At 46.1% G+C, this 15,137-nt stretch overlaps 1 protein-coding gene across 2 annotated transcripts in view; it reads right to left on the bottom strand.

Moving 5' to 3' along the window:
• Positions 1–231: 231 nt before the first annotated feature.
• Positions 232–15,137, bottom strand: part of ABL1 (ABL proto-oncogene 1, non-receptor tyrosine kinase) — a 79,895-nt gene continuing 64,989 nt past the window's right edge. For both annotated transcript variants that reach the window (XM_063410292.1, XM_063410293.1), the window contains exons 5-11: positions 12,619–12,703; positions 12,077–12,254; positions 9,738–9,922; positions 7,459–7,611; positions 6,728–6,817; positions 6,254–6,418; positions 232–3,897 (exon numbers count right to left, since the gene is read on the bottom strand). In XM_063410292.1, the coding sequence (XP_063266362.1) occupies positions 2,198–3,897; positions 6,254–6,418; positions 6,728–6,817; positions 7,459–7,611; positions 9,738–9,922; positions 12,077–12,254; positions 12,619–12,703 (2,556 nt within the window). In that variant the 3' untranslated portion in view covers positions 232–2,197. The remainder of the gene's footprint in view (positions 3,898–6,253; positions 6,419–6,727; positions 6,818–7,458; positions 7,612–9,737; positions 9,923–12,076; positions 12,255–12,618; positions 12,704–15,137) is intronic.

Here is a 15,137-nt window from a genome sequence, read left to right as displayed (position 1 = left end):
GTCTTTGCCAGGAAGTCAGAAGAGGTGATGACACAGTCTTACTCTGTGCATCTCTTTTCTCTCCTGATTTTTCAGAGGCAGATCAAAGGAATATGGGAAGGGGCTGCTGGCCTGGCTCTGACCATCCCACTGTGCTGAAGGGTCACAGGGAACCACCCAAACAGGGAACTCCTGATTTTGGATGAGGAGTCTAACTGGGTTGGAAAAGTCTCACTAACAGACAAACAGAAGTTTTCCTCAACATTGATTTATTTTTAAATATACTACACAAGAGAGACTGGAATAAAAAAACAAATCAAAAAAATGGCAAGAGAGAAAGAGAGAAGAATTGAAAGTCATGTACAGAAACAATCTGTACTGGACTAAATTAAAGGGGAAATGACCCCCTTAAGTATCACAGAGATGAAGGACAGAGCTATTTACACACTGTAAAAAAGACAAGTCTACAAAAGTGTGTAATAACGAGATACAAATGTATAATATAGTGGCACAATATGTTATCAAAGTAAAAACAGTACCTCCAGGAAAGAGACAATTCAAGGGTTGGGTTTTTTCTTACATTTTTAAAGGCAGCCTGTGGCAGAAGTGTGTATTTTCTTTTGAACATTTGTCATGTGTTAAGTCATGGCTGTTTGTGAGGGCGAGGAGTGGCATGAACACACATGAGTGAACTACTAGAAATCATATACAAAACAAACAGTTCCAAAGAGAACAGCATAAAATACAATTGAAGGCAATTAGTGTTTAAGATACACAAGAGGGGGTCACGAGTTACAGGGGAACAGAAAATGGAAAGTATGTTTTTCTCATGTTTGGAACTGTTAAGAGGAGTTAAAATTGCACTGTTAATAGCCCTAAACCTTGATCTTTCACTATTGTCAAGAGTCACAGTTAGTCCCCAGCATTAATTGAGAAGGTCACAGGACCTTGGCAAGGAAGGCCAGGAGTCTTGCTGTCAGCACACTGAGGCAGTTTCCTCAGGAGATGAACCCCAGAGAAGTGTCTGCAGTCTCCACAGATCCTGGTCTGATGCTGATGGAACCACGCTGGCACAAAGGTAGAAATGCTTTTAACCCAGAGTGCTGGCACTGGAGCTCCTCCCAGGGGGTCCCAGTGGCACAGAAAGGCAGGCACCACAGCCCCCAAAAACCAGGGCTCTGCAGGAGGGCAGGGCTCCATGTCCCTCCACAACACAAAAAGCTGGAAATTCAACTGGAGACACAGCAGCTCTCACCCACTGTGATGTGCAGGCTCAGCCAGGAGGGCTGCTTGGAGGCACAGCGGTGTCTCAGAACTCACCCCGAGCCATCTCCTCCCACTGCCACCCTCCCAGCTGCCCAAGCTCTGTGAACCCCAGCCCAAACACCAGCCCAGGTAGTGTCAGACATCATGGGAGTGCCACAGCACACCCTCCTCCAGACCTGCTCCAGACCTGCTCTGCTGCCGAGGGAGATCCACAAACACTGGATCACTCCTGGGCTGCGACATCAGCGGGTGCTGCCTCCAAGCAATTCACTGCAGCTCAACAACACTGAGAAACTACTGAAAACACAGAAACAAAGGGTAGCAGGTGGAATCAGAGGAGGAATCTGGGCAATCATCACTTGTCATTAAAGAAAACCTTACATTAATAGTTTTTGCCCCTTCCCTCCCAAGCACCAAATCTGTTGCATTAGTGTCAGGTAAATGTCAGACCTGGGCCAGGGCCATGTGCTGGGCAAACTCTCCCAAGAAATGCAGAGGGTATATTGCTATCCAAACACTCATCCTCATGTACAGGGGGGCAGAGGGAGGGGACAAAAATGCAGTACAAAGTCCTCCTGAGGAGGATGGCATCTCAGTGTCCACCAGTCTGGCTTCAGTCTTAATGATCCGTCCAGAACAATAAAATATTAATACAAAGGCATGGTGTGACATCTGCATTTAGACTTGTAGTCCACAAGGCAAGAACTCCACAGATAAGACGATTACAAGTATAGGAAACACAGGGAATCTGAGTTCAGAGGTGGGAAGTGCCTCCTGAACACAGCCCTGCCCTTCGGAGCTGGGGTGTCCATTCACAGTCTGCGTCCTTGGCACAGCCCTAACCTGAACGCCTCGCTCCTTTGTCAGTCCACACATTACTCTCTCCACAGCTGGCTTTGGCCCATTGTGATTGATTGATTCACTTGTTTGTTTTTTTCAGCCTGGTTTCTTGCTACCTCTGAACAATGTCGCTGATTTCTTTCACCGAGCTGAGCAGTTTGCTAAAGTCCTGGGTGGCCGCGGGGCCGCTGCCGGCGGTGGCCGGGCAGATCTGGAGCTCCCTAAGGTTGTTCTCCAGCTTATTGATGGCCTCCCGAAAGGCAAATTTGTTCCTCATCTGCTGGATGGAGTCCACGTAGCTCACGCAGAAGGTGTAGAGGTTCTTGCCAGCCTCCAGCACGGCGCTGTGGCTGGCCATTTGCTCAGAGTTCTTGCTGATGGCGAGCCGTAGAGCCTCGGTGCTCTCCAGCACCACCCCTTTGGTGATGGTGCCACTGGCAATCCTCTCCGGGGGCTGCCGGGTCTTCCTCAGCGACACCCTGGTGGATATGAGGGGGATGAAGGCTGTGGATGACGTCTGGTCCCCGCCTGGGGCAGAGGGTACGGATGAGGAAGAGGCAGCTGGGGTTGCTGTGCTCAGCAGCAGCTTTGTAGAGGATTGTGGCTTTGGTACAGAGGGGATCCCCAGCTTTTTCACACCTTCCCCTGACTGGTTTGGCTTGACAGCATCACTGCCTGCAGCCTCTCCAACCTGAGTCAACTGTTTGGATTTCGGCCCAGACACCACATCTGCTGCTGCTTCATGGCTGGGACTGTGAGAAACCTTCCCAGGCTTGGCAATGGAGGATGAAGACAGTGGCAGTGGAGGGGCTGGTTTCAGCTTCGACAACTTCCCTTTGTCCTTCCCTGCCGACTCCGTGGTCTGCTTGAGCCTCCTCAGGCGTGGCTCCTCAGAGGAAGCTTTGCTGGCCACCACGAACCCAGCAGGGTTGGGTTTGGCAGCAGAACCTTGGTCCATCATCACAGTGGTCCCTAAGGCACTGGATTTGACTCCATCATCCTTGTGGAGCCCGCTGGAGGAAGGAGGGGCAGCAGGTTGCCTACGGCCGAGTTTTGGCGTCAGGGTGGGAGGGCTGGAACCAGGGCTCGACTCTGCATCTTTGAACACATCATCAGCAGCCTCCTCATTCTTCTTAAGCAGCCGTGGAGGAGGGGTCACCGTTCCCCTGACAGCAATGTCAGCCTTGGCCTCGTTCGCCCGCTTCCGAGGCAGTGCTGGCTTCTCACTCTTGTGCCCCCCAAAGGTGGAGGAATCGAACTGGCGCCCCGTGGACTGCAAATCCCGAGGCAGAGTCACAGATTTCCACTCAGTGTCCTTCGCTCCGTGGGGCACGCACGAGGCCGAGCAGGAGCGCAGGAAACGCTTGCTGGAATTGGAGCTGCTCTCCTCCTCAGCAGCCACCCCTCGGCCGCTGCTCATCGTGCTGGATTTCTTCCGTAGGTGGGGAGATAAGAAGCCAGAGCTCCCAGTCACAACCCCATTGGTGACACCAGCCCCGTTGCTCGGGCTCTGGAATTTGGAGGGGTCAGCTGTGTCTGCAGGGGGGGCAGTGAAAGCTCCGTTGCCAGCATCCCTGCCCTCCTCCTCCCCGCCCGCCCTGCGCTCCGAGTGCCCGTCCATCTCCCTGAAGGAGCTGCTCCGTTTCGGAGGGGTGGGGGCAGTTTTCTTCTTCTTCTTGATCAGGGCACTGAAGAGGTTGTGCTTTTTGTCTTTTGGAAGCAGCCGCTCATCTTCATTCAAACTGCTCTCCAGGGCCACCCTCTCCTTCCGTGGGAGCAAGGGAGAAACAGCAGGCTCGTGATCCAGGGGGTCTGCAAGGGAAAAGGGAAGTTTTCTGAGCATTGCTCAAAGAGCCAGAATAATTCATTTTCTTACAGGATCAAACCAGTGCAGCACCCCCAAAAGGTGTAGCTTCTCTAAACAGACACAACTTCAGAGCAGAAATGAAATAAGCACAGACACACTCAATCCTGGACTGAACATGGTCCACGATCCTGCATCCATCCATTCATTCCTGAGGTGGCTGCCAAACTACTTTCCCTGTGGGTTTCTGACTGGAAGAGTGACATACAAACACTGCATGTTTGTGTTCAGATTCCCCTCCTCACATCTGGAGACTTGTCTAAACTTCACACAGTGAAGAAGATAAATACGAAGAGGCCTTTGCTTCAGTCCCTGTGCTATTGCTCTCTTTTGAATCGCTGACCCTCTGAATTAATAAGGCACCTCTGTAACCCACTCCATCCCCAGGCTCCTCGTTCATTTTCCTGATGTCATCCTTTGTGGGGAATGGAAATAACAGTTCCACGAGCAGAAATCGAGATCAAGCAATGACACTTCAGGTCGAAGCACTGTGAAGATGCTCAGCTCTGTTCAGTAGCAGAGAAAAGGGGCAGTGCCAGCCTCCTGCAGCAGCGCTGCTGCCGAGGGAAGCGATGGGGTGACCCTCTCTCTTCTTACAAGTGGTACTTAAAAATGAATAATGGTTTATAATAAATTCATACAGAGTCCTGAAGGTCTCTGTGTTTGACTGACAGAGGGGCTCGTTCCCAGGCCAGGCACTCCAATGGCATTCTAATTCAAAGGAGGAATGCCTGCAGGGCAGCATATACATTTACAGCTTGACTAGGCAGCAAGAAGGGAGATGAAGCAGAGTCATAAGGAAGGATGCTTCTTAGTCACAAATTGGTGAGCGTCGTGCTACGGGTAGGATTTTGGCTGAGGAATGGATTTTGGTTGAGGCGAGAGAATTTGAAAAAAGAGAATTTGTGTACTTTGAGAGGACAGCATGTTTGCACAGGAACACTGCAGTTACACCATTCCCACAGGACTCAGGGGGACCTGGACAGACAGAAGAGCCAGACCATGGCCTTACTGAGTATAGACACAGTAGAGGTGCAGAAATGCAGAGAAAACTAGCAGCTAGCACTGAGGATCAGCTTCCAACTGCTGGACTTGCTATGGAAACACTGACAAATGGAAGGGAAAGTGCAATAAAACTTTATTGTGAAAAAATTTCTTCCATGGTAAAGAATGAAATGATTCCCAGCATAATGTTAAAATCATATTATTCCTGCTGTACTTGAATTTCTCAAAGCTCTCAAGTATTTAAATGAAATGATTTTAACTTCAAAAGCTTGTAATAATAGGCAATTATATTTCCATATTATTATATATGGTAAATAATCTTCCTTCCTGAGTCACTGATACTTTCTTTTCCCAACATTTTAAATCCCCTCTTTTTCCCCCCCTCTGCCTACATGTACACTGGTTACTGAAACCTGTACCACTGGGTGAATCTGACATTACACAAAAGAGGTCAGTCATATAAATGGTCAGAAGGGGCAGCCTCAGCAGGAGCTGCAAAAACCCCACTGTATTTCATTTTACATTCTTGTTTTTCAAACATAAAGCTAGATACAAATCTCCTGTACTCATTCAGCCTTTTACCACTGCTTTTATTACCTCGGAATGGAAGGTAAGTGCCTGAAAAAACTGATTGGAAGTTTAATTTTATGGAAGGGTCTGTAAATACCTCTTTGTCCCTCGCTGAAATTATATTTGGTGCCTGCCAAGAGTAATACTCTTCTGTGCTGCAAGCACAAATCTGGGTAGGCTGGAACAGTGAAGAAACCTCCCTTATGGGGCTTGCTAAACCCAAGCTATCACCCCGCTTTAAATTATGCAGTGTGGTAGTGTAATGTGGCTTGAACACAGCAGATTACCCAGCACTCAGATACAGTGGGAGATCCCACTGATAGCTCCTGCCAGGGAATGGGAAGAGAATATGATCAGAGAGCTCTGTGCTCAGGCTCTGGTCTTTAGGGAGCTGCAGGCAACAGCCATTAAGTTAAAAGAACTCCAAGGGCTTCTCTAAGCAACAGCAGGGAGATCACCAGTCCCTCAGCCAGTTAGAGATTCACACTCCCAGCTGCTGTGTGTATCTGGCTCCAGAATTAACAACCTACCTTTGCAAAAACTAATAAAAGGAGTTCTGGACCCAGGACAGCAAACTCAGCAGCCTGTCACCCAGAAACACCGCACTGGTACACAGAGATGGCACCTGTTATTAGGCACAGCCTTGCCTACGTGAGGGCCTGGAGCTAGATGTGCATTTTGTTTCCCCCTGTATTTCCTGAAGGAATAATGACTTTAATTAAAACCTACCACATTCCCCCTGGCCTCGAGCATGTGCAGTCTCCAAGCCCTCGTTGGCATCTTTGCTTTCGGCAGCTCTCCTCGATGTTCGCGTTTTGGTTGGCAACTCTGGGGCCTGGAGGAAATTGCTCACCACGCTCCTCATGCCCTTCTTTCCCAATTCCTTCTCCACCTCTGCAATGCACAGAAGAAAAACAATCACTGCAGTCAACTGAAGATAAAAAAACTATTGCTCTGTTTGGAATTAATAGCACAAAAGAAAACATAAAACAGGGGTTCTGTGGGGTTATTTGTCCCTTTAAAATGAGGTGTTTGCCCAGAAAAAAATATCCACATGTAAACAAGTAATCTATATCATTTACACCAGGCAGTGTAACACAGGAGTGAGTTTCACTGCAAAGCAGTGTACAAGGCAGAGCTAAGGATGCAGTCAGCCCTCTCCTCAGCCCTGGAATCACTGGTCCAACAGGGACCCAGACCTACCATCCGATATGCTGGATTCCTGAAACATCGTTTCAAAGGCCTGATGGATCTCAGCAAAGGACGGTCGATCAGAGGGACTCCACTGCCAGCCTGAAAAAAAACCACACCACCACTCAAAACTTCCCTCCAGCAAGCAGACACTCAGTACCCTGCACCAGGAGGAGCCAGAAATCACAGCTCCCTTTCCAATACACTGAGATAGAATACTGACGTGAAAATCTGATTTACAGGATGCTGAGTGTCTGCAAACCACTTTGGCTCAGTGACAGCTGCAGACGCCCAGCACTCCCTAAATCAGGTTTTGGTGTCAGTGTGTGACAGTAGGTGCTAAGCACTGCTGGGGGAAAGTGCAGGGCACTGAGTCACGTACCAAAAGGCCAAAGTGAAGAGTCAGTCAGTCCTGCAAGAAGCCAAATGAAGCTCCTGCTTCATTCTTGGAGCACAAGCTTTTCTTTAAGTTGTCAGGAAAAAGGAGACAAAGGAAGCATTGAGATCTAAAACAAATCCCCTTTCCAGGCCTGTGGGCTCCCAGTAGAGATGAACAGCTGGTTTCATAGCATGTTCATCCTCTAGAAAAAGCAGTTTTAACCAAACACTTCCACACAGCACTGCACCTTCCCTGCAACTGGCAGGGGATTCTCATGCCTTGCAGTACACAGCCAGACCCCTGCACTTTTACTGCACCCTTGCAGAGCTAAAAAGCAGCATCTGCAGGGCTAAGAAACACTTACATGCTCTCATGAGCTCATAAACTTTCTCAGGACAGCCTTCAGGACGCTCCATACGATAGTCCTTCTCCAGCAGCTCATAGACTTGAGACAGGTCAATCCCAGGGTAAGGGGACATTCCGTAGGTTGCAATTTCCCACAGCAGAACACCAAAGGCTGTAGTAGAGAACAAGAGGGAAGAGAAAGAGAAAAAAAAAGGGAGGAAAAAAATCAATAAGCTTTGTTTTCATCTTGAATTTGAGAGGATGTTTAGTGGGAGTAGTCAGTAAACAGTGCTGCACACTTGGACCAGCCTGGGTGGCTCAGATCCCATGCTCAGCAGCAGCTTAAATGTTAAAGAAGCGTAACAAGCCCCTCCGTCAGCACAGACAAGTCTCCTGCGATATGACAGGGTAGAATTAGACTAATTTTCAATGTATCAGTTGTCTCAAACCTGAACGCCTTGAGATCCTTCAAGTCCTATTAGAGGCACAATTAAGAGCCTTCACAGTGGATTAGCTGAAACCGCTTCACTGCTGCACTGCAGTCGCTCCCTCAGTGTGGCAGCTCCTCTCATTTGCAACCTCTCCCTGGAGGACTCGCACATTTTAATAGCTCAGTGTTTTTGGGGTGCCCTTGCTTAGCTGCAGTGTGGTCTGGAAGGGGAATCTGGGAGGCAGCAGCGAGAGGAAAGTTTCAGCAGTTGCTACCAATGAGATACGGTGAGGGTGAGACATTTTGGTCCCAGGGAAAGCTGAATAGGCAAAGGGAGAGCACAAAAAGGGTCTTAGAACAGGCACTCAAGTGGCAGCAGTCAGTGGGGATGCAGGTCAGCAGTGGGGTCAGGCAGCTAACCCAGGAGTCAGGCACACAGAATAAACCCAATACCAGTTCAACAACCTGCATGTAATTAGTTCAGTCACCCTATTCTGCTCTTAACCTGAAGAGAAAGCGATTACAATTCTGCATAAGTAAGGAAATCACATCACATTACATGGCAGTGCCACCAAGGGCAATTTACATTAGACGTTTCTGTGCACAATTTTCTTTTGATTGCTGTCTTGAGGCAGTGAGGTGAAAACATCTAGACCCTGACGTGCCCAGCAGCAGCCCTGGCCTCCGGGGACAGCTGATCTCAGATGAGATCCCAAAGTCCCCTGCCCCAACTCTGCTTCCTGAGGTTACATTAACCCTAACTAAAGATACCCCATATTCCTTTGGGATCTTTCCTCCCCCGAGTACTCTGCTACTGAAAGGCACCAGGGATGCTGCAGCCACCACAGCAATACAGCAACATCCTAAGACTGGGGCAGACACTCAGCAGCTGACACCACATGGAAACCCAAAGCAGCAGAAACACCTTGGTCAGCAATCACATTCTCCTTGGGAGGCTGTTTTGGCTTTTCCTCCTCCATCTACAAAGCATTTTACATCAGCTATCTGTCTAAAAGGTCCTTCAACATAAAACCTTTCTCTGCACATTTTCCCTCAGACTGCAGAAGGCTTCTTCTCTGCTTCACTTCTGTCTGTTGGTTTATACATAGAAGATACTCAGGGTATCACTTTCCAAGTGCCTTTGGGACCACATTCCACAAACTTCTATCTCATGTCACTGGGCACTTCTGAGAATTTGACCAACAGCTATGGCAGAGATATAAAACCCAAAGGCAGGCTGATAAAAGTACAATGAGATTTTCTGTGGTCAGATTTGATACAATACAGCTCCATTTAGCTAAGCCTACTCTTATCACCAGCACTTCAGGGCTCTTCAATAACCATTTGTCATCAAATTTTCCCTCTGCTTCTCCTCATCTCATTCCAAAGATTATTCTTTTAAAATGCACAAAGACGAGCTTGGAGCTATCACTAGACAGATACACACATAATTATTTTTTTAACATAAAACGAACCAGATTCTTTACTCCTTGAAGTAGTTAGAAAGTTTTTGGCTATGTAATAATGTATCACTTCACAGTCCTGGGCAGAACTCCACCAAGGCAGTAGCACTGGTGCCCCATTTAATACATTTCTATAAACACTACAATATCCTTTACTTTTCATATTTGCCAACAAATATGAAATATTGTATCAAATATATAAAACCAGGTGGGCATTCTCTGTGCTCTGCTCTGAGACTGCCCCAGCAGAGATTAGCTCCTGCACTCTGACAAGCTCACAGAACAACGTGGCTCAAACCAGGGAACCCACTGCTCCCTCCTGGAATGTTCCACAAATTTCCTCAGATTTCCCAACCCTGGAAAAGAAGACTATCATCTGCATAATTTACCCATGCAAATCCTTACCCCAGACGTCAGATTTAATGGAGAACTTGTTGTAGGCCAGGCTTTCTGGTGCAGTCCACTTGATGGGGAATTTTGCTCCGGCGTGGGCTGTGTAGGTGTCTCCCGTCATTAACCTGCTCAGGCCAAAGTCTGCCACCTTCACCAAGTGGTTCTCCCCTACAAGGCAGTTCCTGGCAGCAAGGTCCCTAAAAAGAAGACCAAAAATAGGCAATGAGAAAAGTCTTTACCACCTCACTTTTAGCGATAGCAAGGAAGCCTGCTGTTCCCAGAGAAACCTGGGCCTGTGTGATTATTTTGATCCAAATATTACACAGAAATTCTGGAGTTACACGCACACACACAAGAGGGAAAGTTATTTTCCATTCTGTCTTCGTAAGACTGTCATCCAAACTTTTTTTTTTCTTCTAATTTGAAGTGAGAGCTTCAAGAAGCCCCCTCACTTTCAATAAAAGCTGCCACCCTCAGGATAAAAATATTTCAAAGAAATGTCAGTGCTCAAGTTATCAATAGCTGGGGATGAACACTGAATAAACTGCATTTCAGTTCCTCACTTCTTGCCCACCTCTGTAGCGCTTCAGTCACCCCAGCCAACACCAGTCATTCTCCAGAACTCCTTTTCCAGTCCTTGCTTAAGCACCAGGATGAACTTCCCAGCCCTGCTCTTTCTCCTCCCAGGTGTACCACCTTCTACAACACAATTTTTTCACAACCAGCATTTGGCCTTTGCAAACCTGCAAGAGCCTCTGCTATCAGTGCTGGCATTTTCAAAGGACTGGTCAAGAAGCAAATTTAACTTTTTCTCCACATTTTTTTCCACCACTGACCCCACCCTGGCAGGTGAGACGTGTGCATGCTGCATTTGCCACTTCCCTGGCTTGTACATGCTGTTTGCATCCTTGGAAATGCTTCAAGAAGATAAAAATGTAAAGCACAGAAGGAAATTTCTCCTAATATTAGGTTTTGTTAAAAACACTTTTCCAGATTATGTCATGTTGAACTAAAAATTAATTGTACCAGGAAGCTTCTCTGAGATCTTTAGATACGAGGCAGACACTGCTGTTTCTGTTGCTTGTTCTGCTCAATCAGAATAAATTAAAAAACAGAAAAAAGTACATCTTACTAGATGTCCATTTAAATTTCACAGTGTTTTTGAATGTACCTTCTTATCAATGCTGATTACTACAATGTGTATCTAAATAAAAGCTCCTCTCCATAATCAAATTCCTCCTCCTTCCTGATTCATTAAATGAGGTCAGAGCACAGCATTTGAATCCATGGATGTGAATTGTGACAACACTCTTCAAATAATTGGGTAGGTGGTTATGGGGGTGGCTGATAAGGAAAAATGCTACTATTTATTTTAGATAAATGGGTCATCAGAAGTAAGAGGAAATGAAATGAATGGCAGAGAAGACAAATGAGATTCACACAAAGGAGTTTTTAAAGTTTACTTCCTGCGGGCTGAAGGGACAAAATCCTTTCAACAGAGCAAATCAAAGGCTGGAAATTTTAATTGGCAGCATCACTGCTCAATTTATTGACTGATAGCAGCATTTAACCAGGCCTTTCAAGCAGCAAAGGCAACTCACGGCTTAGAATAGCGCCTAGAACTTTACACACAATCTTCATATTTGTCCCTATGAAAAAAACACGTGCTAATTCCATATTCCAGTTAATTGGGCAGGAAAGGTCACGCCACGACACCGAGAGCATCTTGTACAAAGCTCAGCCACTCTCGAGCCCTGGCGCAGGATGTGTCATTACATTGCCAGGAGCCCATTTCTGCAGACAAGGAACGCAAAGCTCCAGCCATAATTGCAGCACACTTTAAAGGTCAGAGTCCCTGAGACTTTTAAGACAGCAGAGATGCTTATTAAAGTGAATACACAATCTGGACAATAGCATGGAACAATCCCTGCAGTGGAAAACAAAGTGAACCAAACAAGAAAGAACAGGGGATGAGGCAGCGCTCAGAGGGTGATTCTGCTGCGAGGACCTGCACACATCCAGCATCACCAACTGCAGCTGGTTTGAAAGGTTGTTGGAAACAAGGAAGTGGCTTAACTGGTCCATTAAAAGCCCATTATTTTGGGCTTGAATTCACATTTAAGGCCTTGCCCAAAATATGTAAGTACTGATGTGTCTTTCACTTGCTTCAAAGGCAAGAGAAAAACCCTGAGAGAAAACCCATCCTTTGGACAGGGTAATAGACTGTGCCAGATTTGCAGCAGTATGTTAAACACATGACACCAATCAATGCTGTGATAGCCTGAAAAGGAAGAAAATCCATCAAAGATTGCTCTGTGCTCAAGATTCAGGGTGCTCACCGCCCTTCCCACCTGTGGATGAAGTTTTTCTTCTCCAGGTACTCCATGGCTGAGGAGATCTGAGTTGCCATGTACAGCAGCACCACGGCATTCACCTCCTGCCTGTTGCACTCCCGCAGGTAATCCAGCAGGTTCCCATAGGTCATGAACTCTGTGATGATGTAGAAAGGAGGTTCCCGTGTGCACACGCCTGGGGAGCAACATAAAGTTGTCAAGAAATGTTGGAGACTATCAGTGAATCTTCAGGTTTCATCCTCGAAGGCAATTTGTACCTCCAGAAGGCAGAAAAATGGGGCTTGTGGAAAGAATGGATTCTGCGTGGAAGTGGTTAATAGAGGGGTTTAATTTTCTGCTTCAGGCTCTGGCAAATTAAACATTAGGGAGACAAGATCATTAAAAATCATGTATTAGTGGTACAAATTGTGAATTTTGCCAGACAATAAGTGTCTGTATTTAAAGCCTTGGTATGGTAAGCAGCTTATCTGCTCCCTTAACATCCATATCACTGCACAAGGGTTTAGTTCAAATCCCTCTGCTGGGTATTTATCACTTACCTAATAATTGCACCAAGTTTGGATGCTTGATCTCCTTCATTACTGCAGCTTCTTTCAAGAACTCTTCCACCTCCATGGTATCCTCCTGCAGAACAAGGCAAAGCTTTGGCAAAGGAAGTTTACACAAAGGAGGAACAGATTTTTGTATGAGGACACAAAAGAACTGCAAACTGACAACATAAGCCACAGTTGTGACACAGTAATTTTTTCCCTGTAGCCACAACACAAAGCCAGGGAGTTACAAACATTAATTTTTTTGTATGATTTTAAAGACACATATTTTTGTCATTTTTATACTAGCTGAACTTTTTGGGGCAAGAAAATCCATATCCCTTTTGTGAAGGGTCTCTCACAAAATGCTCAGGAGCTGAAAAGGAAAAATAAGCTTGTTCCTAACAGAGAAAAAAAAAAGATAACATGAAATAAAAAGTACAAAAAAGGAACAAGAACGAACATAAAAGAAAGGATACACCACAATCAAATGCTTGAGAGGCTGCTGAAAGGCAAGCCCTTGGGTTCACTGGGCAGGAACAAGAAATCCCTCTCTCAGTCAGGGAGGCACGACCGATGGCAGCCACTGTGAGACTGAAAGGTTTCACAGATTCATTTCTGGCATTTAGAGCCTGACCCATGACGTATCCATTCTGGGCAGACGTGTCACTACCAATTTGTTGGGCGCCATAAAGTTACTTGGCACAGCACAAAACCAAGGAAGATAGGATCTTGCTCAAAAGACATATTTTTCTGAAGGAGATACGCCCCAAATGGCCGGAAGGTCATTTTGAAGTGGTGCAAAAATACAGATCTATTCCTAAAGCAATGTTTCTTTCTATATCCATATTTTTTTTCAATGATGGATTAATGTTGACAGGCTACATGGACAAAGTGTTTTAGGGAAGGATTGGAAAGGATTTACTGCTGCTGGTGAGAACGATAACAGTGGGCTGCCACTGTGAGATCCAGCCAGCTCCCTGCTCTGCACTTAGCACTGAGAACATTTTTCCAACACTTCCATTCAATCATTTACTATTCACTGCCAATTAGCTTGATTGACAGCTGCGATTTGCTGAACACACTGTCAAAACTAATAGTCCAAAGGTCCTTGTGAGCAGAACCTTAAACTGTTCTCTTTGGCAAAGGAAACTGGGTTAATAATCCAGGTTGCAAAATTATCCTAAATACGCCTTTGTCTTATTCATGCTACACAAACCTTGGAAGGTCTGTCCTTGGCATAGCTGCTCCACAGTTTGAAATTTCTTACCTCTCAGTGACCATATTAATAGGAAGGACACATACAGAGAACCACTGTAGCAATGACCTCTCTGAAAACCTGATCTTGTGGAAAGAACCAAGCTTTAACTGGCTTCCAGCTCCCACTATACTAAACCATGGCAGAAATAAAACATTTCTGGCTGCCCAGCATTTTCCCAGCACAGCACAGAGCCGTGCCATGGCGTTAAGGGACACCAGGGTTACATGTTGTCTAATTTAAAACACAGGCTTCTCTGCTGGGAAAAAAATAAAGGAGAGAGGAAAAAAAAAACACAGAAGGAAAAGCAGAGGAAGTCCTAGGGGCAGCAGAGCCGAGGTGAGCAGTAAGAAATGTGCTGAGCTGACCAGCTCAGCCATTAAATGGCCCTCAGGAGAAGCAGCTGCAGCCAGAGTCACGACTGGGTGCACTCGGTCCAGTGCAGGTCACAGAGCTCCCTGTCCCCACAACCACTGCCTTGTGCTCCTGTCCAATTTGGGGGTAAAAACACAAATTCAGAGTGTGTCCTGTTATAACAGCGCCTGATAAATACTGTGTCCTGTGCAACCCACAAAGCTGCCATGGAGGGATTTTAACAGGCAACATCTAATAGCCAAAACATGGTCTTGTCCTCTCCAGTTAAACACTGAGGAACACCGTGTGCTGCTTCAATCGCTTCTTCTCCAGTTCTGTGCCAGCCATGAGCTATCTTTAGACACTTCATACAAAACTGAACAACAAATGGGTGTTCGTAAGCATCATTATTCAAAAAGATGCTGGAAGGACTTTTCTCCTCCTTTATCTTTCTTATAGAGATATCTGAGGTAGATGGGAAAGGAGCAAGAAGAATCACACAAAGTTTTGAAAAACATTCTCTCAAAGGAAAATAAAATGAGTCATCTGAAGATTTGGGCAGAAGCTGAAAAAGGCTTGTTTTTCCCAGTAGAGCTGGGATATAAATGCGATTTTAAAATGTTTCCCAAAACTTTGAAGAAAGCTATAATCCCACCTGTCAGGCAGTAGACTAATGGATTTAAAGAAGGTGGATTATACATTTGCTTTTAAGGATGGTTTTAGCGTGCATAATTGCAGGTTGAAGTGTTTCTCAACTCTCTTCTTGGTTGTTCTTACACTCCCCAGTGGAACACGCTGCTCCATACTACATTATGAACCACTTTTAGTCGTGTTTCATTAAATATTTATTTATTTGAAACAGCCATGGTCTGTATTAAGGGCTCTCCCTCGCACAAACAGATTTGATGGGATAACA

The sequence above is a fragment of the Prinia subflava genome, chromosome 12 (assembly GCF_021018805.1).
Source record: "Prinia subflava isolate CZ2003 ecotype Zambia chromosome 12, Cam_Psub_1.2, whole genome shotgun sequence".
In the NCBI taxonomy this organism is placed as follows: Eukaryota; Metazoa; Chordata; class Aves; order Passeriformes; family Cisticolidae; genus Prinia; species Prinia subflava.
Note: the sequence above shows the minus strand (reverse complement) of the source record. Positions and strands in the feature narration are given on the sequence as shown.